Raw genomic sequence first — 24,772 nt, 5'->3', positions numbered from 1 at the left:
ATTTAATTTGAAAATATTATATACACTTCTATCATGTACTTGAAATTTGCCATTTGGCCTGTGCCTTCGCATAATAAAACATCAATCTAATCTAATCTAATGCTTACATTAAAAAATGTACTAGTTTTTCCTACACAATCGATAAAAACAAGTGTCAAATCATTATTCAATGCATAATAAAGTGATTGGAATAAAGATTCAGTTTTTCGAAACATTTACGAGAACAAGTTGCTCGAAAATACTAAACACTGATCTTATTTGAAAAGTAAATTTAAATTTTCGAAATGCTCGTACGTGACGTAATTTTCTTAATACTGTGGAGTGTCTCAGTGCAAAATGTAGTCGGAGATACAGTAGACTTTTCTAAAATGGGAATAAGGCGTCTAAGAAGACCTTTTCTGAGTAGTTCAAGCATAACACATCTCGATTTATCGAACAACTATATTTGGAATATTGAAAGTAGAGTTTTTGATGGCCTGCCAAATTTGGTTCACTTGAATTTAACGAAGAATATATTTCCTTTCTCAGAATTGAGTTTTGATAATAATTCAGCAATTGAAATTTTAATTTTGGACAATGCAGTTGTCTCTTACTGGAATTATTTTGATGCCAATGATTACATCAAACAGTTAGAGCCACTTGAAGACGAGTGTAATGTACTGACTATGTTCGAAACTGCAAATGATTCATCGCCTGATATTATATTTACAAAATCGTTTTCTTTACCGAAGTTGAAACACCTTTACTTGCGTAAAAATGGGATATTTTCAGTACTTGTAAATGAAACGAATTTACTGGATCAACTAATGCCAGAAATTACTCATATATATCTTACAAATAATAAGATAAGATTTATCAACATTACAAAGAATATTCCTATGACTTTAACGCATTTATACTTGGACTATAATGACTTGAGGGAATTTGACGTCGATAATTTGAATAATCTGGAAGTTCTAGCCCTCGATGGAAATCCGATCAAAAAGTTTTGTGGCATTGAAAATCCCTGCGAGGGACTTAATATTAAATATGCTTTTAATTTGAAAATTTTGACAGTCTCACATATGAAACTCGAAAAAATAGAAGCAGATGCGTTTAAATTTTTGGGCCATCTCGTCGAGTTAGATATGTCTCATAATAAAATTTTATATTTTCCCGCGCACGCTTTAGAAACTTTATTAGACCTGAAGACATTCCGACTAGATAATAATGAACTTTCAAATCTACCTGACATCTGCAGCTTAAAAAATTTAGAAAATTTTTCAATATCAAATAATAACATCAGTAGTATAAGCGAATCGGAATTTTGTAATCTGTCGAAGATTAAAAGATTAAATTTGAGTAGTAACAGTTTAGACAAAATTCCTGCTGGAATATTTGACAAAATGACTTCACTTGAAGAACTGAATCTTTCGAAAAATAGAATCGTTACTTTGCCAGACAATTGGATTTCATCTGAAATAAATTTACAATATTTATACCTCAATGATAATTTATTTCCAAATTTTTCAAGTTTATCATTAGCCTCAGAAAAAAACATTAAATTCCTCGCTATTGGGGGCAATTATTTCAACTAGAAGAATGCAATAATTACTTTTGAAAATAAAGGCAATGGTGAGTCTAATGATGAGTAATTCTTCAACTTTTGTAAGTGTATACGCAAAAAAAAAGCATTTCTTGGCATACAAATTTTTTACTTACCCCAAGAAATTTTTTGCATCATGCATTGAAAATAATAGTATATTGTGTAACAAGGGATGAAACAAGACGATTTCAAACTAGGGTGAGGTTGGCTGCTCCAGCCGCAGGCGAGGGCTGACATCACCCGCAGTCTGACATTGTGTTTTATCCTAAGTCACACACTATATTTTTCATGATTACCTGCATCGGAATTTGAAGGTTCAGTGTCTTCCCTTAGGAAGAAACACAATTGTTTCTGCCCATTGTATGAAGGTATTTTTGAATTACGAATTTGCCAGCAGTTGTTTGCAACATCGGCTTGAAATTAGCTTGTTTTGACGGGCTGTAATTGATTAATGTAACGAGACCTAAGTCCACCTCTGCCGACTGGAAACCGTTTCCTCACCCTTTTGGGCATACACGCGCTGCGGCATCCCCATCTTCTACCCAGATGACACTCTTAGTCGAAGAAGACGACTAAGGTGGGCATGAACCGGAGGAATAATCAAAAATCTTTATTGCGCGTGGTATCTAACCACAGCCACCGCGAGTCCTACACTGATAGAAAATTTATATTGACTCAAGAAATATTTTCTTGAGCCAAGAATTTATTTCTGAAGAAAACCAATTGTCTTGCTTCAAGAAATTCTTGTCTTGATTTAGATTTTCTTGGCTCTATAGATTTTGTATCTTCGATGGATAACTCTCGTGTCTTGATCCGAAACTATATTATCTTCAATCGATACTATCGAATTCTTCAAGCAAGACCACTTGTCTTCAACTAAAACTGTCGTTTTATTATTTTAAGAACTTTAAATTTTTGGTTCAAGTAATAATTACTTGATAGAAGATGTTTTTAAAGTAATGAAAAAAAAAATTTTTTTTAAAATAAATTTCTACTTTAACATATCTGAAGTAAATGAATGTAGTCCTAAAAAATCACTTTAAAACTTTTTATTTTTAAAATAAAAAAAAAAGGTTTTTTTCAAGCTGAGTAAATTGATATCTTGACTTAAAAACCGCGCCATTCTTGAAACGAGTCGGTAATGTCTTAAACCTAGATTTTGCCTATCTTAATCCAAGAGCAAGAAATTCTTGAACGAAATATGTCAGAATTTTGTTTCAAAACAAAAAAGGCTTCATCGAAAAATCAAATTCTCAAACAAAGAATTTTTTTTCTCTATCCAAGAATTTTAATTTTTTGGTTCAAGGACTTATTTCTTGAATTAAAACAATTAAAAATTTTGAAACAAGAACCACATTTTGAAGAAAAAATTTTTCTTGAATCAAGATAGTTTTTCTATCAGTGTACCTCTCTCGGGACAAACACTGCTCCCATCTCAGGAAATAAAGAGACTCTGGTCCCAGTGGGCCTAGAAAGGTCCCCCGTGGTACCAGACTCCCAGTTCTGGTCAACATGCTTGCGTAGGATTAGTGGTGGTGTACAAGTTCTTCGCATACCCTATGTAAAGGGCTTCCTTCACTTGTTTCTCTCGGGTTCCCCGCTTGTTCATCCCCTGATAGATTTCCTACTTTCCCCGAGCAAAAGACACTCTAATTATTCAAGCCAAATCACAGTAAAAGGGAGCTCGGGGGCGGCGGGCTATAGAGACACTAAAACTTCAAGTTTCGATGACAGCATGGTATAATGAGAATTAATTTGTGTAATTTCTTTTTACAGGAGGCTCAGATATCTTATCGCCAATTAAAGAATTCATCAAGAGCTCGTGATATTACTATACATATATCAACTGATATTATAACTCATACTCATTTTTTTTATTACTATTGTATATTGTAATTTATTTTCTATGCCCTTCACACAGTAAATAAATAATATATGTTGTATAAATCTTATTTTATTTATATTGGTCTAATTAATTTTAATAAGTATCCATTATTTATATAGACAATAGTGAAATAAGAAATTTAATTTATTCAAGTTGGGAATCCATCCAAAAACGCCTTATGGGAATCTAAGGCTGGTATTCGCAATCAGGACTTAAAGCTTAAGATCACGCTGAGTAACATGGGGAAGTTGATCTTAAGCTGCCCTGATAGCCACGACTTACTCAGAAAGGTCTGCAGTGAACTATTTTTGGCTAACTTAACGAGAAAGTTTCTGGCAAGCTTGGCTGGATAGTACTTTCCTTCAAGTTGGATTCAGAATACGGCAGTAGCTTGAATGTAACTTGACAGAAAGACTTGCCGTCAATTTGAAGAGAAACTTCCAATCAACTTAACGTCATTGTCTGACAGTAACACTTGTAGTCAAATTGAATAAAAAGTTACAGACAATTTACTGTCAACTTAAAGGTAACTGCTTGCTCTCCAACACTTTCCCTTAAGTTATCTTTAGAATACCGCAGTAGCTTGTAGTTAACTTACGGTTAGGGTGGCTATCAGGATGTATGTCCCGACTATGAATGCCGGCCTAAGTTGGATTTCCATGAGGATTTTTTTCATAGGGATTCCACTACAGTCAGAGCTGATTCCCAAAAATCTTCCATACTTCGACTACTCCTGGATCAGTTATAAATTAAAAACTCAAAATTTTTACCTACGGGAATAATTATCCACTTTCTAAACCAAACCATCTTTTCTTTTCTGCGTCTCTGCTTTACCACAAGCTCCCAGAAAGTGGTGACCTCTCACGCGCGTAATTTAAAATTTAAAAGATAATTCGTCTCCCATGCTTCTTAAACTCAAAACCGATAAACGTAATCAGTTATACCGCAATTTCTTCATTCTCTAGACGATTTGCTGTCGACGTAACCATCGCATCTCGTCACTAACTTTTACTTATTAATTTAAAACGAATTTCCTAATGATGTTGAAAAAAACCGGGCACTTAATAAAACATGTAAAGTTAATTAGACACTTTAGTAATGAGGCCTTCGTTATCGGAACTAGACCAGATGTCGAATCTCCAACGTATCAGGTAATTAAAATTTTTTTTTTCTCTTCATTTTTTTATTTATGAACAATAATAGAGACGGCTGTTGTACTAAATGTGAAAAACGTGGGAACGAAATTAATGGAATTGAGTTTTTTCTTATCGCGAGTTGTTTCAGTAGTTTCTTATCTCATAAAAAGTAATGACCTAGTGACTGATTGCATAAATTTGCTTCCCAAATATCATTTATCGCTCAATCTGTTCTCTTATTTACTCGGATTGTGGTTAAATTATTTCAGGAGAATTATCATGAAATGAAAAAACTTGTCGACACTTTGAAATCGACGGTTCAAACGATCGTCGAAGATGCCGGTGGACAGAAAGCACGGGAGAGACATACCAGCAAAGGAAAATTGCTTCCTCGAGAACGAATCGATGCTCTAGTGGATCCGCAGTCTCCGTTTTTGGAATTTTCTCAATTGGCTGGCTACCAAATGTATGAAGATCCCGTTTCAGCGGGAGGAATTATCACGGGAATCGGTCGTATCGAAGGGTAATTTCCATGGCACGTATCCGTGTAAAAAAAATTTTTGTTCCTAATGAATTTAGACCTGAATTTCATAACGAAACTCAGATCGTGACATAAATATGACTTTCATCATGAATTTGCTCCCACAATTTTTCGACTTATAGGGGAGGGTGGGGCAGAACGGCCCCCCTAAGCCAATTATTATTTTTTGTGGCTTTCAATCATAAGATCACTTTACTTTTGTCCTATTTCCAACAAATTTATGGACATTTTGCCAAAATTCTGAAAAATTTTTTTTTTTTTGTGGGGCAGAGCGGCCCCCCTCCAAAAAGTGATGAAAAAAATTTTTTTTTTCGTTTTTTTTTTTTTTAAATTGTTTTCATCATTAAGAATGTATTTCTTTCTCTTGACAACTATTTTTGGTTTTATATTACTCGAAAAAAATTTTTTAAAGCGTAAAAAATCGTTCACTCTCGATTACCTTAATTACTAATTGTTATTTAATAAAAAAAAAAATCAATTCTATAATTTTACTTTATTTCAAAAATTTATAAACTAAAAAAAAAAATTTAATTTTTATAAATTTTTAGTGACCAAATTTGCCTCTTACATAGAGAAACGCCCGAAAAATATGAAAAAATAATTTTTTCGGAAGTTTCGGCTGGTCCATTTTGCCCCAGGTATTATGCGTAGGGCTAGAAATGTGGAATTATAATAATTTTTTTTTAATTTGACGATAAAAATATGAAAAAATCACTTTTTCAAAATTTTGGGCTTGTCCATTTTGCCCCTAATGTCATGCGTAGGGGTAAAAATGCGCAACCATATCGGACTTATAGTAATTAGTCGAAAAAAAAAAAAATTTTTTTTTTGGTCACAATTTCAGGGGGGCCGCCCTGCCCCACCCTCCCCTAAATCCGTATCACTTCTAAAAATATATTATTATGTCTTTGAATTGGACTTGGGATGACTTCGATAGAAACTTGACTGAATTAAACCTTTTGTCAAATTTATCGACTCAGAAATTACCAATAAATTTCTTCTATCAAGTACTCGATTATCGTAAATCAGTTTCGATTGTAAAATTAATTTAGTGAATGAACTTCGGATCACTTGGGTAAAAATTTGACTGAGTCATAATTTTGTCGTGATTAAAATTGTTGATACAAATTCATAATGAAAGTCATATTTGTGTCACGATCTGAGTTTCGTGATGAAATTTAGATCTAAATTCATTATGAATAAAAATTTTTTTACACGGGTAAAAAAAATGCGGATTCACTGCGGATTTTTGACTAAAAACCATTGACTCCGCTCAGAATCCGCAATTTTTTTATAGTATAGACAGTCATAGACGTAAAAAAAATTGTTAGTGGACTAAAGATTAGTAATTCTAAACTTTTCCGTTTTCCAGGCAAAAATGTCTGATAGTAGCGAATGACGCAACAGCAAAAGGAGGAACCTATTACCCGATTACTGTAAAAAAACATCTACGAGCCCAAGAAATCGCCAAAGAAAATCGTCTTCCCTGCGTCTATTTAGTCGACAGCGGTGGCGCGAATCTGCCTCATCAGTCTGAAATATTTCCGGACAAAAATCACTTCGGTAGAATTTTTTACAACCAAGCAAACATGAGTGCCGGGGGAATTCCCCAAATCGCGGTGGTTATGGGCAGCTGCACAGCCGGGGGTGCCTACGTACCGGCGATGGCTGACGAGAACATAATCGTCGGTAACCAGGGAACTATATTTCTTGCTGGTCCACCACTGGTACGAGCTTCCACTGGGGAAATAGTGACTGCTGAAGAGTTGGGCGGAGCTGCACTCCATTGCCAGTAATCTAATCGTTCTGTCTTATTTCCGGTTTCGGAGCATCGAATCCTAAAGAAAATTCGAGTGAAATTCAACGCTGGTTACTTTTATTGCAGAACTTCGGGTGTAACGGATCACTTTGCCGTCGACGACACACATGCGCTTCATATCGCGAGGAAAATCGTCAAGGGTTTGAACCCACAGTCGACGGAAATCAACGCCAGCTCGACGATTGATGTTCCCGAGCACAACATCGACGAAATTTACGGAATCGTCGGCGCGAATTTGAAGAAACCCTTCGATGTAAAGGAAATAATCGCGAGGATCGTCGACGGCTCGCGGTTTTTTGAATTCAAACAACAATTTGGCGCCACATTGGTCACGGGGTTCGCTCACATTCATGGTTACCCTGTTGGAATTGTCGCCAATAATGGGATCCTGTTTTCCGAAAGCGCGTTGAAGGGCGCGCACTTTGTCCAGCTCTGCTCGCAGAGGAAAATTCCGCTGATTTTCCTGCAGAATATCACTGGTAAGAAGATTTTCTGACAGTTTCTTACCAACAGGGGCCATTTTACTGGGTATGTTTTAGGATTCATGGTGGGAAAAGACGCAGAGGCTGGAGGCATCGCCAAAAATGGGGCGAAAATGGTGACCGCGGTTTCTTGTGCCAGAGTTCCGAAGATAACTGTGATAATTGGCGGGTCCTATGGCGCGGGAAATTATGGTAATTTGAATTTTCTTATAAGTATTGAGAGTTGACTCAGGGATTTGGTGATCTAGGAATGTGCGGAAGGGCTTACTCGCCGAGGTTCATGTACTCGTGGCCGAACGCGAAGATCTCGGTGATGGGAGGCGAACAAGCTGCTGGTGTTTTGGTCCAAATAGCGAAGGAACGACGCCAGAGGGAGAATAAAGTCTGGAGTCAGGAAGAAGAAGATAAATTGAGGAAGAATATCACTGAGCGATTCGACGCTGAAGGCAGCCCTTATTATTCTTCGGCCAGGTAGCGAATTAATTGGAGTTCTGTCCTATTTATTGGGCCTACCTCACACCTTTTCATGTTCAATTAGACCCTAGTCTTGGTATATTATCGTAGAAAAAAATTTTTCAGCGCGCGGGTAGTCAAAAGTTTAGCTATTTACGAAGCTCTAGGCTTTAAACTTTGAAATTTAGATTCAGTGCCATATTCTGGGTGATTTAAAATTTTGGTTGGTCAATTTTGTCTTCTAGAATAATAGGGAGCTATAAAATTTGCTGTAGTTTCCTAGAAAATTTTTTTTAGCGAACGAATACTAAAACATTCGCTGATTTTTGCGATTTCAAGGCTTTAAACTCTAAAAATCTGGACTAAGTCCCATTTTACGGACGATTTAAAATTTATGCTGATCAATTTAATCTTCTCTAATATCAGGAAATTCTAAAATTATACATAATTTCCGAGAAAAAGTTGATTTTTTAGCCCTCAATTAGTAAAAAATCCGCCAATTTTCGAAGGTCCAGGCTTCCAACTCCGTACCCCCACCCAAATCCTATATTCTGATCTCCCAAAATTTTCGTCCATCAACCCGGCCCTAATAACCGCCAAACAAAAATCTAAAAAACCAAAATTCTCTCCAGATTGTGGGACGACGGCGTGATCGACCCAGCAGACACGAGAATGGTGATCGCGTTGAGTTTGGCCGCGTGCCTCAACGCCCCGATCCCCGAAACCAACTTCGGAATTTTCAGGATGTGAAGGAACAAAAATTAACACAGTTTAAAAATGTTGATTTAAAAATAAACTTTTGGTCTTGAACTAGACAAACTTTACAATACTTGATATCACTGGTGATTTAAGATTACTATTTTTTTACTAACCCGTTTTGCCCTTCAGCTCTATATATTTTTGACATTCAACTATTGATCTCAAACTTGATACTCCGTGATAACTTTTAGTCTTGTGCAATTTAAAATTGAGAAATTTTCCATCGTAATTTATTTTGCACAGTAGTAGTTTACATTTATTAGTTTATGAGATAAATTTTATGAGAAAAACACATTTATCATCGGAAATGTCAAAGGACATAACAGTCAATATATAAAAGTCAGCAATCCGCGGATCGGTTACATAGCAGCTTGCAGAATAATCGGTAATAAATAATAATTGCTTACATATTTTTAATTATAACTTTTATGCTATTGAATTTACAAACAAAAAAGTAAAATATCTTTTATAGTAAATTTTGTAATCTTTGTATTAATTACAGTACAGTTTTTATTGTACCTTAATAGTTTAGCTGTAATATTTAAATTGATTAATTATTTTATTTTTCAGCTTCAAGATATAAAATAACAAAATGTTGAAAATAACTTTAATATTATCAATTTTCGTATTGGTCGTTATCTGTTCTGGTGCGTATGCAGCATGTCCTGGTGGTTGGGTAAGTAATTATTATAACACAGTGAAAAAAAAACAAATTAGAAGTAGACATGAATAATTTTGAAAAACTCTAAGCTTCAATCAATAATTTTAAACTGATAAAATTCTGTGTTTTTACATTTGAACCCTTAAATTAAACATTTAATTAAATACAGTCGATATTAAATCTCGCACAAGACTGCGAAATTTGAATATTTCATACTTTTCACTTAAATGTCCTATTAATTTTTAAATTCCAAATTCAACGATTCGCAGCTAAGCAGTTAATTTTTTTCCTTTAAATTTAAATTTCCTCTAAGTGGGTTGCTTGAAGGTTAATAAAAAAAGTTTATTGTTTTGACTTCTTGATGAAGTAAAACAATTTCTATTGAAAAATGAAAAATTAATCAAATATTATTTTTCTGTAGTGTGATGAAGCACATGGATATGGCTGTTGTGAAGGAAATAGATGCAATTCAGATCTGGGTCAAGGTACATGCGTAACCAATGAGGAATACGAACAAATTCTCGGTCCAGTAGGTTTAATAGGAAAATAATTACGACAATACAGTGAAGATTCATAAATGTATTTTATCAATCAATAAAAATCTCTGATTTACAGAAAAATTTTTAAAGGACTCGTTTTCATTTATACACAGAAAGAAAAAAATCTTGACTCAAGAAAATTTTTCTTCAACCAAGAAATTTTTCAGCGAGTGGAATGAAAACCGGAAATTTCTTGAACGAAGTGAAATAATTTCTTGAATTTTAAATCTTCAATTAAGAAAAAAATTTCTTAAGCCAATCCATATTTCATACTTGGTCCAGTAATAGAATTACTTGTTTTAAAAACTTGCAGTTTTTAGTTTAATAATAATTTTTCTTAACCTGAGTATGTTACTTACTTAAACCAAGAAATAAAAATATTTAGTTCGAGATAGTGATGCGCAATCGAAATCGATTAATCGAACAATCGATGTTTTGGTTTCGATTGTCGATTTTTTTTAACCGATTGTAGGCCTTTCGATTAATTGAAAAAAATCGGTTCTTTTTTTTTAATACGATTTTTAAACATCGATTTTTTGTAAAATTAACTAAAGAAAAAATTTGTTTTTCAAAGTCGTTAACTCAATCATTATAAAAATTGTTTGACTAATGCAGCTAAACTAATAATACACAACTTTAGCGAAATGATTGAAGTTAGATCTCTTATTAAAAGAAACAATTTGAAACGATTAGAAAAAAAAAAATTTTAAATACTTTTTAATGCTTTTGAATCACCCTTCTTCTGGACATTTAACATTACAAATCGTTTTGAATCGTTTCTTTTAATCAGGGATAGGTTCAGTTGTTTCGAAGATATTCGCAAAAAACTGTTTTTTACCATTTCTTTCTCCCGCGATAACTCTCGAACGAATTATCTGATTTCGATGATTGAGGCGGCAATCGACGTGTTTTATTGAGTTCTAGAGCTGATTAGATTTTGAAGTTGATCGTATAAGTCGTTTCTGAGAAATCAATAAAAAACTAAAATAAAAAAAATTTTTTAATTCTTATTCTTTGTATAACTTGTAAACTACATGACCGATTTACCCCAAAATCTAATCAAGACTAAGTTTTGGTGAGCTCTTTCGGTCGCCACCCCGTACGTTCAAATCAGTTCATCCGTTCCAAAGATATCGTCGGACAGAAAAAAGTTCACACACACGCACACACACACACATACACACGGACGTTCACCCGGGAATAGTCAGAATAGCTTCCTAGGACCTCAAAACGTCGACATCTGATGAAAACTCGATTTTCGAAAATCGGACCGAAACCAATAACTTCCCTTTTTTGAAAATTTGCAATTTTCTTAGCGGGAAGTTAAAAATCTGTGTATCGGTCGCCCCTGCGGGCCAGCCCCAAAACTTCAAGCTTCTTGAGCATCACGTCATAGAAGTCATATTTAAAAAATAAAAAAAAAAATTCCATTTTTGACATTAAATGACTAAACTCTAACGAGTTACAGAAAAAAAGTTTTACGGAGTTCCCTATTCTAGACGATTTAAATTTTTCGCTGATCAATTTAATCTTGTAGAACTTCAGGGAACTCTGAAATTTCCCATAAACTCCTAGAAATAATTTTTTTAGCAGTCAATTACTTAAAAATCCGCCGATTTTTGAGGTTCGAGGCTTTCCACTCCGTACCCCCAACCAAATCCCATATTCTGACCTTCCAAAATATTCGTCCATCGACCCGGCCTTGAAACCCCCAAGCAAAAATTTAAAAAACCAAAATTCTCTCCAGATTGTGGGACGACGGCGTGATCGACCCAACAGACACGAGAATAGTGATCGCGATGAGCTTGGCCGCGTGCCTAAACGCCCCGATCCCCGAAACCAACTTTAGAATTTTCAGGATGTGAAGGTAAAAAAAATTAACACAGTTTAAAAATTTTGATTTAAAAATATTTATAATTATGAATTTTCCACGCGATCGGTTGAGTAAAAATCAAACAGAACTCAATCGCATTTACACGAGTAAAAATTAATTTTAATTAATAATAATTGTTATCAATTAATAGTAATTGTAAATTAGTTACGCCGTAGTAGGACTAGGGCCTCAGCTTTCTCTACTCGCAAAGGCTAATTTTTAAATATTTAAAAACTTTAAATTATTTTATTTAAACAATTAATGGCTTCAATAAAATTAAGCGGTCGCGGAGTAGAGAAATCATCGAGTCTTTTAATTATTATTTTTTTTTTTAATTGTCAGCATTCGTTAATTGTTACGCGTAATTAGAGTTATTTTTAGTATCACACAGGTTTTAATTTTCTCAGATCTATAATTTCGTTATTTCATTTATTTAATTAACTTTTTTTTTTTTTTTATTTATAAAATTTAAGTTCAGAAGAACGACGAGAGGATTGAAGTAAAGGCCAATGACAAGAGAGTAAAAATATTTAATGGACAGTATGTTGAGCTGGAGGATTCTGACCACTTGTACATAAATTGTTCTTGGACTTCTTCGCCGATGACCGATCGCTCGAAGGTTCGGTTCTTCCCGGGTCTTATGAACTGGGACAGGGCTAAAAAATATCAATTGTTACTTATAAGTCACTAATTATAAATAAATAAATAAATAAATGAACTTACTGGCATCTGGAATTTCGCTGTCGTAGTCGACTTTAATGAATGTGGACATGGTGACTTCGAAGACATTGTTCTGGTTACCAGACATTGAAATCGCGCGTTTTTTCCTTCCGAAACCGACCTGGCCGTTGCTGCACTCGACGCCTTGACATTTGTCCAGACAAACGTTGACGGTTCCGCGGAACTGGACGTATGTGCTCTCGGGGAATTTGAACGCGCGGAATTTCGCGGTTAGGAAATCGCCGTCTACTGTGTTGAAGTTTTCAAACAAGTAGGGATCGACGGAACACCTGAAAACAAATTTATGATTTAGTTTAAATGTTTGAAAATTTATTTATTGGAAATCATTAATAAACAATCGTTTCTTCAATTATTACTCCGTATTATGGTCAATAAAATAATTGTAATTATGCAGAAATCAATGTAAGTGATCATAAGTCAGATTTAAATGAGTTTTGACTCAGATTGAAGCGTGAGCCCGGGTCAAAAATAAAACTTGATTTAGACTTGGTTTACCAAGTCGAAATTTGGAGCCGTTTTTCACAAGACAAACTCGACTTTTTTACGGAGGCATGAAATATATTAAGTTTTCGCCTTGGTTTAGACTTAACTGGCTTACTTAGTCACGATTTAAGGCGAAAAAGTTTAAATCAAGTCGAAATTGACTTGGTTTAGACTTATTCGACTTAAAATGTAAGGCGAAAAAGTCTAAATCAAGTCAAAACTGATTTGATGTAGACTTATTCGACTTAAATTATAAGTCGAAAACGTCAGAACTAAGGTGAAATAATTTTGATATATTAAGGCGGCAGTAAGGCGAATAAATGACTTTTTTTCGACTTGGTTTAGCAAGTCAAAAGTAATGTGAATGACTATCGTGCTCAAAGTAAAGACGAATAAGTTGAAATTAAGATGAAAAAAGTTCAAAAAGTTGAAAAAAATTAAATTTAAGTCGAAAAAGTCGAGATCTTATCAAAAAATCGTCGGCAAATCGATAACTTCAAAAGACAATAAGGCGAAGCGAGCCTGAATCAAATTTTGTTTTTGACCCGGGAGTATATAAAATATCTGAAAAGTATCATAAAAAATGTATTCTTAAAATGTTTTTGTTGATAATATGATTTGAACTAAAAAATAAGTTACATTTCTTTATAAGGTGATCGAAAGAGACCATAAAGACGAAAATTTTTCATAATTTTAAACACCTTTAGTACATCTTTGATGAAAATTTTTCGGACTTCTGTCTGAAAAACTCAGTTCTAGAGTTCTAAAGACTTTTTCAGACAGAAGTCTAAAAAATTTTCACCAGGGATTATCTGATCCTTTTTTTTTATCCGAGAAAAGGGACATAAAATGTTTTATTTAAGAAATTTTGACGCCCATATCTTCTGAACAATCAACAGATTTTGATGTTCGATGTAACAATCGGCGCGTTTTTTGAGTTCTACAGCCGATTAGAATTTAAAGTCGATCGTTAGACGTCTTTATGTCAGCACTGGAGTCCAACACTTATTTACTTGAACTATAGATAAACTCTACAGTACTCGATATCACTGCAGTGAAAGAAAAAAAAACTTTTCCCAAGTATAAATACTTCATTTAAAGAAATATTTACTCGGTACTATACAAACAAATAACATTCTTAATTATAGCAAATATGTACTTCAACCGAGTAATATTTTCTTGATTTAAGAATTTCTATACTTATTTTAAGAAAATATACTTGATCGGAGTACATTTTTACTAAGATTAAACAAATATTTACTCGGTAGGATACAAACATTTATATACTTGAAAAAAGTTTTTTTTTCTCTCAGTGTGGATGTTTAAGATAACTATTTTTTAACTAACCCTGTTTTGCCCATCCTCTAGCTCTATATATTTTTCTCATCAAACTATTAATCTCAAACTCGATACTCCGTGATAACTTTTGGTCTTGTGAAATATAAAATCTAGAAATTTTCCATCGTTATTTATTTTGCAAAGTAGTAGTTTACATTTATAAGTTTATCAGATGAATTTTATGAGAAAAACATATTTATCATAGGAAATGTCGAAGGACATAACAGTCAATATATAAAGGCCAGCAATCCGCGGATCAATCACATAGAAGCTTGCAGTATAATCGGTAATAAATAATTGCTTATATATATTTTTAATTACAACTTTTATTTTATTGAATTAACGAATAAAAATGTAAAATATCTTCTATAGAAAATTTTATAATCTCTGAATTAATTACAGTACTGTTTTTATCGTACCTCAATAGTTTAGCTGTAATATTTAAATTGATTAATTATTTTATTTTTCAGCTTCAAAATATAAAATAACAAAATGTCGAAAATAACTTTAATATTATCAATCTTCGTATTGGTTGTTATCTACTCTGGTGCATATGCAGCATGTCCTGGTGGTTGGGTAAGTAATTATTATAACACAGTGAAAAAAAAACAAATTAGAAGTAGACATGAATAATTTTGAAAAACTCTAAGCTTCAATCAATAATTTTAAACTGATAAAATTCTGTGTTTTTACATTTTAACCCTTAAATCAAACATTTAATTAAATACAGTCGATATTAAATCTCGCACAAGACTGCGAAATTTGAATATTCTATACTTTTTACTTAAATGTCCTGTTAATTTTTAAATTCCAAATTTAACGATTCGCAGCTAAGCAGTTAATTTTTTTCCTTTAAATTTAAATTCCTATAAGTACTTTGCTTGAAGGTTAATGGAAAAAAGTTTATTGTTTTGCTTCTTGATAAACTGCAACAATTTCTATTGAAAAATGAAAAATCGATAAAATATAATTTTTTTGTAGTGTCATCCATCACAAGGATATGGCTGTTGTGCAGGAAATAAATGCAATTCGCATTATTTTCAAGGTACATGTATAACCAATGAGGAATACGACATGCAAACCGCTATAGGAGCAATAGCAGCAACAGGAAAATAATAATAACAATACAGTGAAGATTTATAAATGTATTGTATCAATTAATAAAAATCTCTTATTTACGAAAAAAATTTTGAAGATATTATTTTCATTCATATAAGATTTGTTTCTGAAATCTTTTAGAGAATATTCTGGTTTTCAAGCCATAAAAATCTTAACTTTTAGATATCTGACAGATCTCTAAAAGTTAAGATTTTTATATGCCCGTATCCCGATAAGAAAAATTATATATAAATTTTCTTATTGAGATGAGGGCATATAAAAAAATCTGTGTACCGGTTGACCCTGCGGGGAAGCCCCAAAACTTTTCCTGTTTTCAAGCTCTTTAAGCATTACGTCATAGAAGTCATATTTGAAAAATGAAAAAAAAATTCCATTTTTGACACTAAACAGTTAGAGTTACAAAAAAAAAGTTCCCACAAATTTTGTAGGAAATCTCATTTTCTACAAAAAAGGTTTTTTGCACAAACTTCATAAAACCAATAGATCAAAAGATATAGATGATCAAAAAAATTCCTTTTCGAATACAAAAAATGGGTCGACCAACCCGACCCCTATTTTTTCTAGAAATCGTAACCAAAATTTTTAGTCATTTAACTCCACTGTGCAAATTGCCTTCTAGCCTTTAAAAAATAAAATTCCAACTTTTCTGATCCCGTCCTATTCTCTAAACATGAATCAGTGGAAATTTCATTAATTACGTTAGTGAAGCAGTATTCACTTCATAATCAGTGTATTTAAATAACAAATTAGTGAATTCTCACTAATCAATTTAGTACTATAATTTTCACTAGAAAATTAGTGATTTTCACTACTGAACTAGCGATATTTTCATAATTTCTACAAGTGAAACTGTTATTCACTTCTTAATTTATGAATTTCACAATTTCACTAGTAACTTTAACTAGCAAATAATTAAATATTTTACTAGATATAAATATAATTAATAATTATGGTGCTATTTTTGAAAATTTTAATAAAAAACTTTCAAAATAAAAAAAAATAGAAGTACAGAACAATAATATATTTATATGAAGAGTACGTCAATCATATCATCACGGATTTTTTATTTCTTCATCAGTTATTGTTTGGTATCATAACGAATATACTATTTACACTCACGCGATCACATGCGTAGACCAGCGCAGTGGATAGCATCAAAGACTTTGAATCGGAAGGATGCAGGTTCGAGCCCAGCAGTCACCGGGATTTTTTCATCAATCAAAATCATGTATACTTCCTCTAAGTAATGATTCTAATACATTAATCACATTTCGGATCTAATTACAAGTGTCTTATATTTTCTTTCGCAATATAATATTTTTTTTCACCGATGAAATCAGTGGATTCCCATATTCACTTTTCAATTTAGTGGATTCTCATATTCACTTATCAAATTAGTGAATTCTAATATTCACATATTCATTTAGTGAATATTCACTAATTCTGCGTGGTACGATTGTAGCATTGATAATTTGTGAATATTTACTTAAAATTAGTGAAAAATCACCGATTTATATTTAGAGAGTAAGTCGTAAATTCTGAGCTCTAATTCCCAAATCCGCAGTAACTCAACAAAGTGGCAGCAAAAATCAATTATTTCTTGCTCTATATAAATAAAATAAAAAAAAAAAAAAAGTAACCAATGGGCATGTAATCCAATGATGACTTACCCATTGAAAATTATGGTCTCCTCAGCAGTTTTAGTGTCGGTGACTTGCATATAAGTGACAAGAAGTCCATAAACAGGTGCTGACTCAGAATTGAGAAATATTTCCATCTGCAACGGCGTGCCAGGGCTGACATTCAATTCCCCGGTGACTAGTTTGCCCCCTTGACGAACTCCGACGCTGAGCATCGGGATGGGCGCCATTCCCGCTATTTCCGCCTGTATATCAACGGTGCTACAAAAATAAATATATAAATAAATAAATAAATAAATATACATATAAATAAACAGAACACGAAGTGTTCAGAACGGCCATCTTGGTTTAATAAATCACGTACTCGCGTGTCCGCGAAGCATGACGAACGTTCGAGGGTCCGTGATTTATTGCAATCTAGTTCGCGACATCAAGTTCAATGCGGAAGTGTTATTTAAAAGTTTAACATGTTCATGTTAATGTTAATACAGTTAACGCGCCGACTCAGACTAGACTTATTACTACTTTAATTTATTTTTCGTTTTATAATTTAACAAGTACAGCTATCGATGATCGAGTGATTACTGACGGTCACTAGCTCACTGTGCTCACTTGGATTTTTTTTTCGTCTTTATATAAATTTTTTATCCAGCAAACTCGCGTATGATCGAGATAACTGTTGCCGCAGTTTATAAAACTGATAATTTTATACCTGACAATTTTATACTCATCTCAGAAAATTGTAACGAATCATTAAATTATTTTTCCACGCGTAACTCTCTCTCGCGCTCGCACGCGCTATATCTCGCCGGGTTGTCCGTTTTTTTATTGTAATTTACTGTGAGCTACAAGTAACTGGAATTTATGTTTATAAATTGTTAATTTTCTCGGTTACTTTTTTTAAACCACATGTTTTTCCAGTACATATATTTTTAATTCTCGGAGATTATGAGTGATTATATTAATGCTCAATTAAAAGTTATTAACCCGACGTTTCCAAGGATATCTTTGGTAGCCATCCTTGTGAAAAATGAATCATATATGCGCATATATGAAAAATATATGAAAATTGGCCATATGTGACTCACATATGCTCTAAATGTGGACATGTGTGACTCATATATTGATCATATATGTCGCATGTATGGCCAATTTTCATATATGGACCATGTGTGATTCATATATGATCTAAATATGGCTTTATATGGATCATATATAAATTATATATGAATCATAGATGTTTTATGAGTCGACATATACGACGCATATATGGCCAATTATGATACACGGCCATATATGATCCATATGTGATTCATATATGATCAAAATATGCCTGTATATGGAGAATATATGACTTAGTTATAAACCATATGTGTTCATATACGGACATAAGTGACGCATATATGGCCAATCATGATATATGATCATATATGATCCATATGTGATTCATATATGAACCATGTGTGATTCATATATGATCTAAATATGGCTTCATATGGATCATATATAAATTATTTATGAATCATATATGTTTTATAGGTTGACATATATGACGCATATATGGCCAATTATGATACATGGCCATATATGATCCATGTCTGATTTATATATGATCACAATATGCATGTATATGGAGAATATATGAATTAGTTATAAACCATATGTGTTCATATACGGACATATGTGACGCATGTATGGCTAATTTTAATATGATTCGGTTGCACAAGCACTTTAATCTTCAGGTGATTTCTTGAAATTTTAATAGATATATAGTCAAATTTTTCAAGACAGTGGGTCGAATATTTTTTTTTTGTACTGAACCGTAAAAAATTAATCATATATGGTCATATATGAAAATTGGTCAAGTATGCTACATATGTGACCCATATATGTGTCACACATATCTATATATAAATCACACACGTCGTGCATATATTCAATTTTCATATGTGATCCGTATATGAATCATATATGCTCCATATACAAGCCATGCATGGATCTTCATATAGGAATCATATATGGTCACATATGATTCCTATATGAAGATCCATATATGCATCATATATAGTCTATATGAAGATCCATATATGCATCATATATAGTCTATAGAAGGACATATATGACGCATATATGGCCAATTTTCATATATGATCACATATGATTCATTTTTCACGGATCAGTATTAAAAACAGAATATCGGAGCTGATTTTTTGAAAAATATGACTCAGAATCTCTTAAAATTTCTACAAAATTGCCTGAAAAAAAAATTGCTCGTAAAAATGAATCATATATGGCCAAAAATTAAAATTGGTCATACATGATCCAGATATGCTTCATATGCGCCCATATATAGAACATATACAAGCAAGAACTTCTCATTTCAACGAAACTTAAAGCAATTTTTTCATCTAAAATAAAAAAAATAAAAATACTAACTCGTCCTCTTGAAAGCCAGCAGGCAAAACACTTCTTCTGGCAACATCATGACCGATGCTTGATATTTTCGACTGCAGTTCAACCTCCGTGACGATGCATTTAACAGTGAACCCATGTTTGCTCGAATCCGCGGGCTCCTCGACGATAATCCGATGATAGTAAACTTTTTGTCCCTGTTAATAATAAAAAACACGTATATGCCCATAAATAAAATCCACAAAAAAACATTCATTTTATTGATGATCTCACGCTGGCCTTGAAGCCACCCGATAATCCCCAGGTGATTCACCCAGACTCGCTTTTATAAACTTTTAAAGAGCGAACTGCCCACTTGTTATGTAAATTAAGCCCACAGAAATGTCGACTCATATTTTAAATAAATATATATATTTCTTTTTTTTATAAGTTTAAGTACTACAATATTTTACCGTCATTTTGTTAACGACTCTGACGATTCCACAGCGTGACATGTTTTGTTCGGCTAAGGACAGTCGAAATGTTGCTACGCCTTTGTGAAAAACTGGCTTGCACGCTTCATCTGGACATAATACAATAAAATAAAAAAATTTAAATCATTTTTTAAATTCATCTGCACCTTCGTCTTATAGCAGAGGGAAAGTTAACTCCCTAAAGACCGGGGGATAATGAAAATAAATATCTTCTAGTGGCATAATAACCTAGGAACGGATCGTCAGTTAATAAAAAGTTAAATGTAAAACTGGATCCGCACAGGAAATGATCCATTATATTAATTATATAAATTACGTTTTTTAAACGATCGAGAATTCGTTTTATTTGCAAATATTTATTGACGATATTTATGCCATTAAAAGTTTTTATAAATGCGCTTTTATTGCTCATAATTTGAATTTTATTTTTTTCCCGCGAAAATTAACAATATTTCATTTTTTTAAATTTATAGAAAGCGGGAAAAATCGGCCGGCTTAAAAATGAATAAAAAAGTCTATTTTTAGATTTTTTATTTTTTTACAACTACAAGGCGGGGCAAAATGGGCCAGCTTTAGAATTAAAAAAAAATTCATTTTTCGATTTTTTGTACTCTTACAGAGCAGGGTAAAATGGGCCAGCTTGGAAATTAAAAACAAATTTAATTTTTACTATTATAGGGTGGGGTAAAATTGGTCTGAGTTTTTTTTTGTACTAAAAAAAAAATCAGAGGTAGAGCGTGTCCATAAGACCCCAGTGAGTGACAAATTTTTTAAAAAATATATGAAAAAAAAAATTATTAATTTGAACCTGGATAATTTTCAAGCTGCTGCAGATAAATTTTAGCTTGAGGACTACTGCGCACGATATCAACTTCCATCAGATCTTTTGAGCATCGGACTTTACTTTGCACTGCAACAAAAAAATAAAATGCACATGAACATAAATAATAAATATAATTACTCATATAATTTTTAAGCAGAAAAAAAAAAAACGTAATGGCGTGAACAAGAATTGTGTATAATATTTTATTGAGCATCGACCTTGAGATTCAACGATATATACATGTATATTATATATATATGTATATATATAAAAAGTACTGTTGCTTTTTACTTAATGCAAGCAAGATGATGGGTGTACTTTCACCAGTGGTCAGTTGATGACGCCAAGGTAATACACAACCAGAGTTTATATCAAAGACTAGAGACAACATTCTATATATTTATATATATATATATACTATATACATTAACGTTACTTTGTACAGTAGTTGAAAAGACCTTATTTTTATTTAGCAACAGCTGTTATTGCGGTGACATGATCTTATAATAAAGTAAAAAAATATATATATTTATATATATGTACATGTGTGTTTGCATATGAAGTACAGACGGAACTTTAATGCTTTGTGATGCATACAAAGTACGAGACTTACTTGTCTCTATTTATATTTCTACTTCCTCTTTATCATGTATTTTAAAAGATTTGATAATTTATTCTGTGCTTTAATGTCTGGTCTGTGTTTTAAATTTTTAAAAAATCTCGGTACACGATTGCTTTATTCTTTAATCAGCATCGAGGTTTTTAATCCTGTCCGGTGTCTAGCACACGGCAATCGCGATAACTTTGTGACCGGTTTCAGTGTATGCTTGCTAATTGGTCGCCGTCGCTTTTGTCTGAATATTATTTTTTATTTTTATTTTCTTCAAACAATACTCGAAAAGGTTTGGGTAATTTTATTTATTGTTGGGGCAAAGTGGGCCCTGGAAAAATTTTTTATAAAATATCGTATGGGGCGAAATGGGCGCCAGAATTTTTTTTCTTATGTATAAAGGCAATAAAGATGTCAGGGATGTTTGGGCCACTAGAAATTTTAAATAAAAATATTTTGAAATTTTTTTAGAGCTGGGTCATGACTAGGGCCAGGATTTTTGCGTTAATTTGAAAATAATTATTAATTAGAGGTGTGAAATTTTTTATATTACGGAGAAAATATTGATTTATTAAAAAATTTTTTAAACAAAAGTTGTAGGAAATTTAATTTTCTAAAAAAAATGTCTCTTAAAGTTTTTTCTTAGTACTGATAAGAAAGCCGTAATTTCAAAAATAAGATTTTCATAATTAACAAAATTTTGAATCATTCATTATGAATCTTAATTTTTAAATTACGGTGAAAATATTGATCGTATGGAAAAATTCTAAGAAACATTTTTTTTAGAAAATCAAATTTCCTACAACTTTTGTTCGAAAATTTTTTTAATAAGACCAATATTTTCGCCATAATATCAAAAATTTGAACTACTCATTTCAAAAATAAGGCAAAAATCTTGTCCCTAGTCATGACCTTGAATATTAGAAAAAAAAATCACTGATAAAAAAAATAAGACTTTTTTAACCCAGCCCATTTTACTCCGCATTACATTTTTTCATGGCTCAGTTCTAAATCAAATACTTGCCCACTAACTAAAATTTACTTAAAAATTTTTTTTGGCCTATTTTACTCTTCACTAAATTTTTTACCCCGGTCCATTTTACCCCACATTTGTTTTATTTTTACGACTGAGTCATATTTAAATCAAGTACTTGCCCCCTGACCAAAACAAATTTAAAAAATTTCATTTTTTAAATTTTTTAACCCGGCCCATTTTGCCCCACATGAAAATTTATTTTACGACGGCCATTTTTACACCAAACAATTAAAGTAAAATTAATGGAAAAAAATCCTATTGACATTTTTCTAGTAGGCCCATTTAGCCCCTACTTCTATATATATTTTATATATATGTGAGTACATTATCTGTAGGAAGTAATTGTAGCAAAAATACTGTCGGATAGTTATCAACATAATGATAAGGGTTTCCACGATGTCATGTCTAATATATAGAGACCACCTTGAGCATTTTAATAATTCGATGGTAATCGTAAGTGCTACGTCACACACTTACACTGTAGGGCGGATATGTTACCTTGTCACGCAATGCGATTCTTAAAACTTCCACATACATATGCAAGCCCCATAGAAGTAAGATATTTAACTCGATAAAAATATAAATATAAATATAAAAGGATCAGGAGATTACATGGCATTTATAACAGGATCGAAAGTTCTGTTTCTAATCGTCGTAAGACAGCCTTCTGAGATAAAGCAAAAGTATAAGGAAGCGCTGTACATTGCAGTATATGTTAATGTAACGGTTAATATCAAGTCTGATGTCTATTTAAAGCGAGCCTAAAAAATCGCTAAGTGACTAGAAGTAAAAAAAAAAAAAAAAATATTAGACGAAATTAGTTACGGCTTAACTGCACAGTGCAGGGATCGAACCCATGCTCTGAGCATTTAAATTTGGAAATATGTTCCAGTTTCCCGAACCGGACGTGGGAAAATAAACTGAAGGTCGCCTTCCATCTTACGGCATTAAATAAATTAATAGTAAATTAGAGATTTTAATATCTTATGGAGTTCGCTTCGCGATTGAAGTGCACGATCATTTAAACTCGAAAATATTTTTCCAATTTCCCGAACCAGACGTGGAAAAAGAAACTAAAGGTCGTCTTCCATCTTACGGCAGTAAATTAATTAATACTAAATCAGAGATTTTTGAAATCTTACATGGGATCGCTTCGCGATTGAAGTACATGTGGTTTTAAATTCGAAAATATTTTCCAATTTCCCGAACCAGACGTGGGAAAATAAACTGAAGGTCGCCTTCCATCTTACGGCATTAAATAAATTAATAGTAAATTAGAGATTTTTTAAATCTTACATAGAATCGCTTCGTGATTGAAGTACATAAGGTTTTAAACTCGAAAATATTCTTCCAATTTCCCGAACCAGATATGGAAAAGAAACTGAAGGTCGTCTTCCATCTTACGGCAGTAAATTAATTAATACTAAATCAGAGATTTTTGAAATCTTACATGGGATCGCTTCGCGATTGAAGTACATGTGGTTTTAAATTCGAAAATATTTTCCAATTTCCCGAACCAGACGTGGGAAAATAAACTGAAGGTCGCCTTCCATCTTACGGCATTAAATAAATTAATAGTAAATTAGAGATTTTTTAAATCTTACATAGAATCGCTTCGTGATTGAAGTACATGAGGTTTTAAACTCGAAAATATTCTTCCAATTTCCCGAACCAGATATGGGAAAAGAAACTGAAGGTCGTCTTCCATCTTACGGCAGTAAATTAATTAATACTAAATCAGAGATTTTTAAATTCTACATGGGATCGCTTCGCGATTGAAGTACATGTGGTTTTAAATTCGAAAATATTTTCCAATTTCCCGAACCAGACGCGGGAAAATAAACTGAAGGTCGCCTTCCATCTTACGGCATTAAATAAATTAATAGTAAATTAGAGATTTTTTAAATCTTACATAGAATCGCTTCGTGATTGAAGTACATGAGGTTTTAAACTCGAAAATATTCTTCCAATTTCCCGAACCAGATATGGAAAAAGAAACTGAAGGTCGTCTTCCATCTTACGGCAGTAAATTAATTAATACTAAATCAGAGATTTTTGAAATCTTACATGGGATCGCTTCGCGATTGAAGTACATGTGGTTTTAAATTCGAAAATATTTTCCAATTTCCCGAACCAGACGTGGGAAAATAAACTGAAGGTCGCCTTCCATCTTACGGCATTAAATAAATTAATAGTAAATTAGAGATTTTTTAAATCTTACATAGAATCGCTTCGTGATTGAAGTACATGAGGTTTTAAACTCGAAAATATTCTTCCAATTTCCCGAACCAGATATGGAAAAAGAAACTGAAGGTCGTCTTCCATCTTACGGCAGTAAATTAATTAATACTAAATCAGAGATTT

General features: G+C 32.6%; 3 protein-coding genes and 1 long non-coding RNA gene across 10 annotated transcripts in view; 3 read left to right on the top strand and 1 right to left on the bottom strand.

The window, feature by feature from the left end:
• Positions 1-134: 134 nt before the first annotated feature.
• On the top strand, positions 135-3,522 carry LOC130665782 (insulin-like growth factor-binding protein complex acid labile subunit). Its single transcript, XM_057466369.1, has 2 exons — positions 135-1,614; positions 3,362-3,522. Exon 1 carries the CDS (start codon positions 285-287, stop codon positions 1,575-1,577), a length of 1,293 nt encoding a protein of 430 aa, XP_057322352.1. The 5' UTR covers positions 135-284; the 3' UTR covers positions 1,578-1,614; positions 3,362-3,522.
• An 891-nt stretch (positions 3,523-4,413) lies between these two features.
• LOC130665781 (methylcrotonoyl-CoA carboxylase beta chain, mitochondrial) lies at positions 4,414-9,949 on the top strand. Of its 2 annotated transcripts, XM_057466368.1 has the most exons (9): positions 4,414-4,621; positions 4,876-5,129; positions 6,520-6,939; positions 7,033-7,445; positions 7,506-7,640; positions 7,697-7,919; positions 8,534-9,045; positions 9,231-9,336; positions 9,743-9,949. In XM_057466368.1, the coding sequence occupies exons 1-7, from the start codon at positions 4,508-4,510 to the stop codon at positions 8,649-8,651; spliced, it is 1,677 nt and encodes a 558-aa protein (XP_057322351.1). In that variant the 5' UTR covers positions 4,414-4,507; the 3' UTR covers positions 8,652-9,045; positions 9,231-9,336; positions 9,743-9,949. The 2 variants fall into 2 exon arrangements, 1 of the variants encoding a protein (XP_057322351.1); XR_008989581.1 differs by lacking the exons at positions 4,414-4,621; positions 4,876-5,129; positions 6,520-6,939; ... (2 more) ...; positions 7,697-7,919; positions 8,534-9,045 and adding an exon at positions 9,090-9,114.
• A 1,805-nt stretch (positions 9,950-11,754) lies between these two features.
• Positions 11,755-24,772, bottom strand: part of LOC130665783 (uncharacterized) — a 48,340-nt gene continuing 35,322 nt past the window's right edge. Inside the window, exons 2-7 of the mRNA XM_057466371.1 lie at positions 20,748-20,849; positions 19,919-20,028; positions 19,491-19,663; positions 17,085-17,315; positions 12,457-12,743; positions 11,755-12,389 (exon numbers count right to left, since the gene is read on the bottom strand). Of these exons, the coding sequence (XP_057322354.1) occupies positions 12,208-12,389; positions 12,457-12,743; positions 17,085-17,315; positions 19,491-19,663; positions 19,919-20,028; positions 20,748-20,849 (1,085 nt within the window). The 3' untranslated portion in view covers positions 11,755-12,207. The remainder of the gene's footprint in view (positions 12,390-12,456; positions 12,744-17,084; positions 17,316-19,490; positions 19,664-19,918; positions 20,029-20,747; positions 20,850-24,772) is intronic.
• LOC130665786 (uncharacterized) lies at positions 12,862-15,482 on the top strand. Of its 6 annotated transcripts, none has more exons than XR_008989585.1 (4): positions 12,862-12,876; positions 14,501-14,581; positions 14,766-14,871; positions 15,277-15,482. It is a non-coding gene; the product is annotated as an uncharacterized LOC130665786 (long non-coding RNA). The 6 variants fall into 6 exon arrangements; XR_008989583.1 differs by lacking the exon at positions 12,862-12,876 and adding an exon at positions 14,057-14,071 and having other exon boundaries at positions 14,326-14,581; XR_008989584.1 differs by lacking the exon at positions 12,862-12,876 and adding an exon at positions 14,207-14,221.

Source organism: Microplitis mediator, chromosome 3, assembly GCF_029852145.1.
Source record: "Microplitis mediator isolate UGA2020A chromosome 3, iyMicMedi2.1, whole genome shotgun sequence".
NCBI lineage: Eukaryota > Metazoa > Arthropoda > Insecta > Hymenoptera > Braconidae > Microplitis > Microplitis mediator.
This window is presented reverse-complemented; position numbering and strand designations above follow the sequence as displayed.

Bases quoted from the DNA above. Each gene is read 5' to 3' on its own strand.
- LOC130665782 (XM_057466369.1), top strand. From the start codon at position 285: ATGCTCGTACGTGACGTAATTTTCTTAATACTGTGGAGTGTCTCAGTG.
- LOC130665781 (XM_057466368.1), top strand. From the start codon at position 4,508: ATGATGTTGAAAAAAACCGGGCACTTAATAAAACATGTAAAGTTAATT. The intron at 5,130-6,519 runs GTAATTTCCATG...TCCGTTTTCCAG, and splicing joins GGAATCGGTCGTATCGAAGG to GCAAAAATGTCTGATAGTAG. The intron at 7,446-7,505 runs GTAAGAAGATTT...GGTATGTTTTAG, and splicing joins TTTCCTGCAGAATATCACTG to GATTCATGGTGGGAAAAGAC.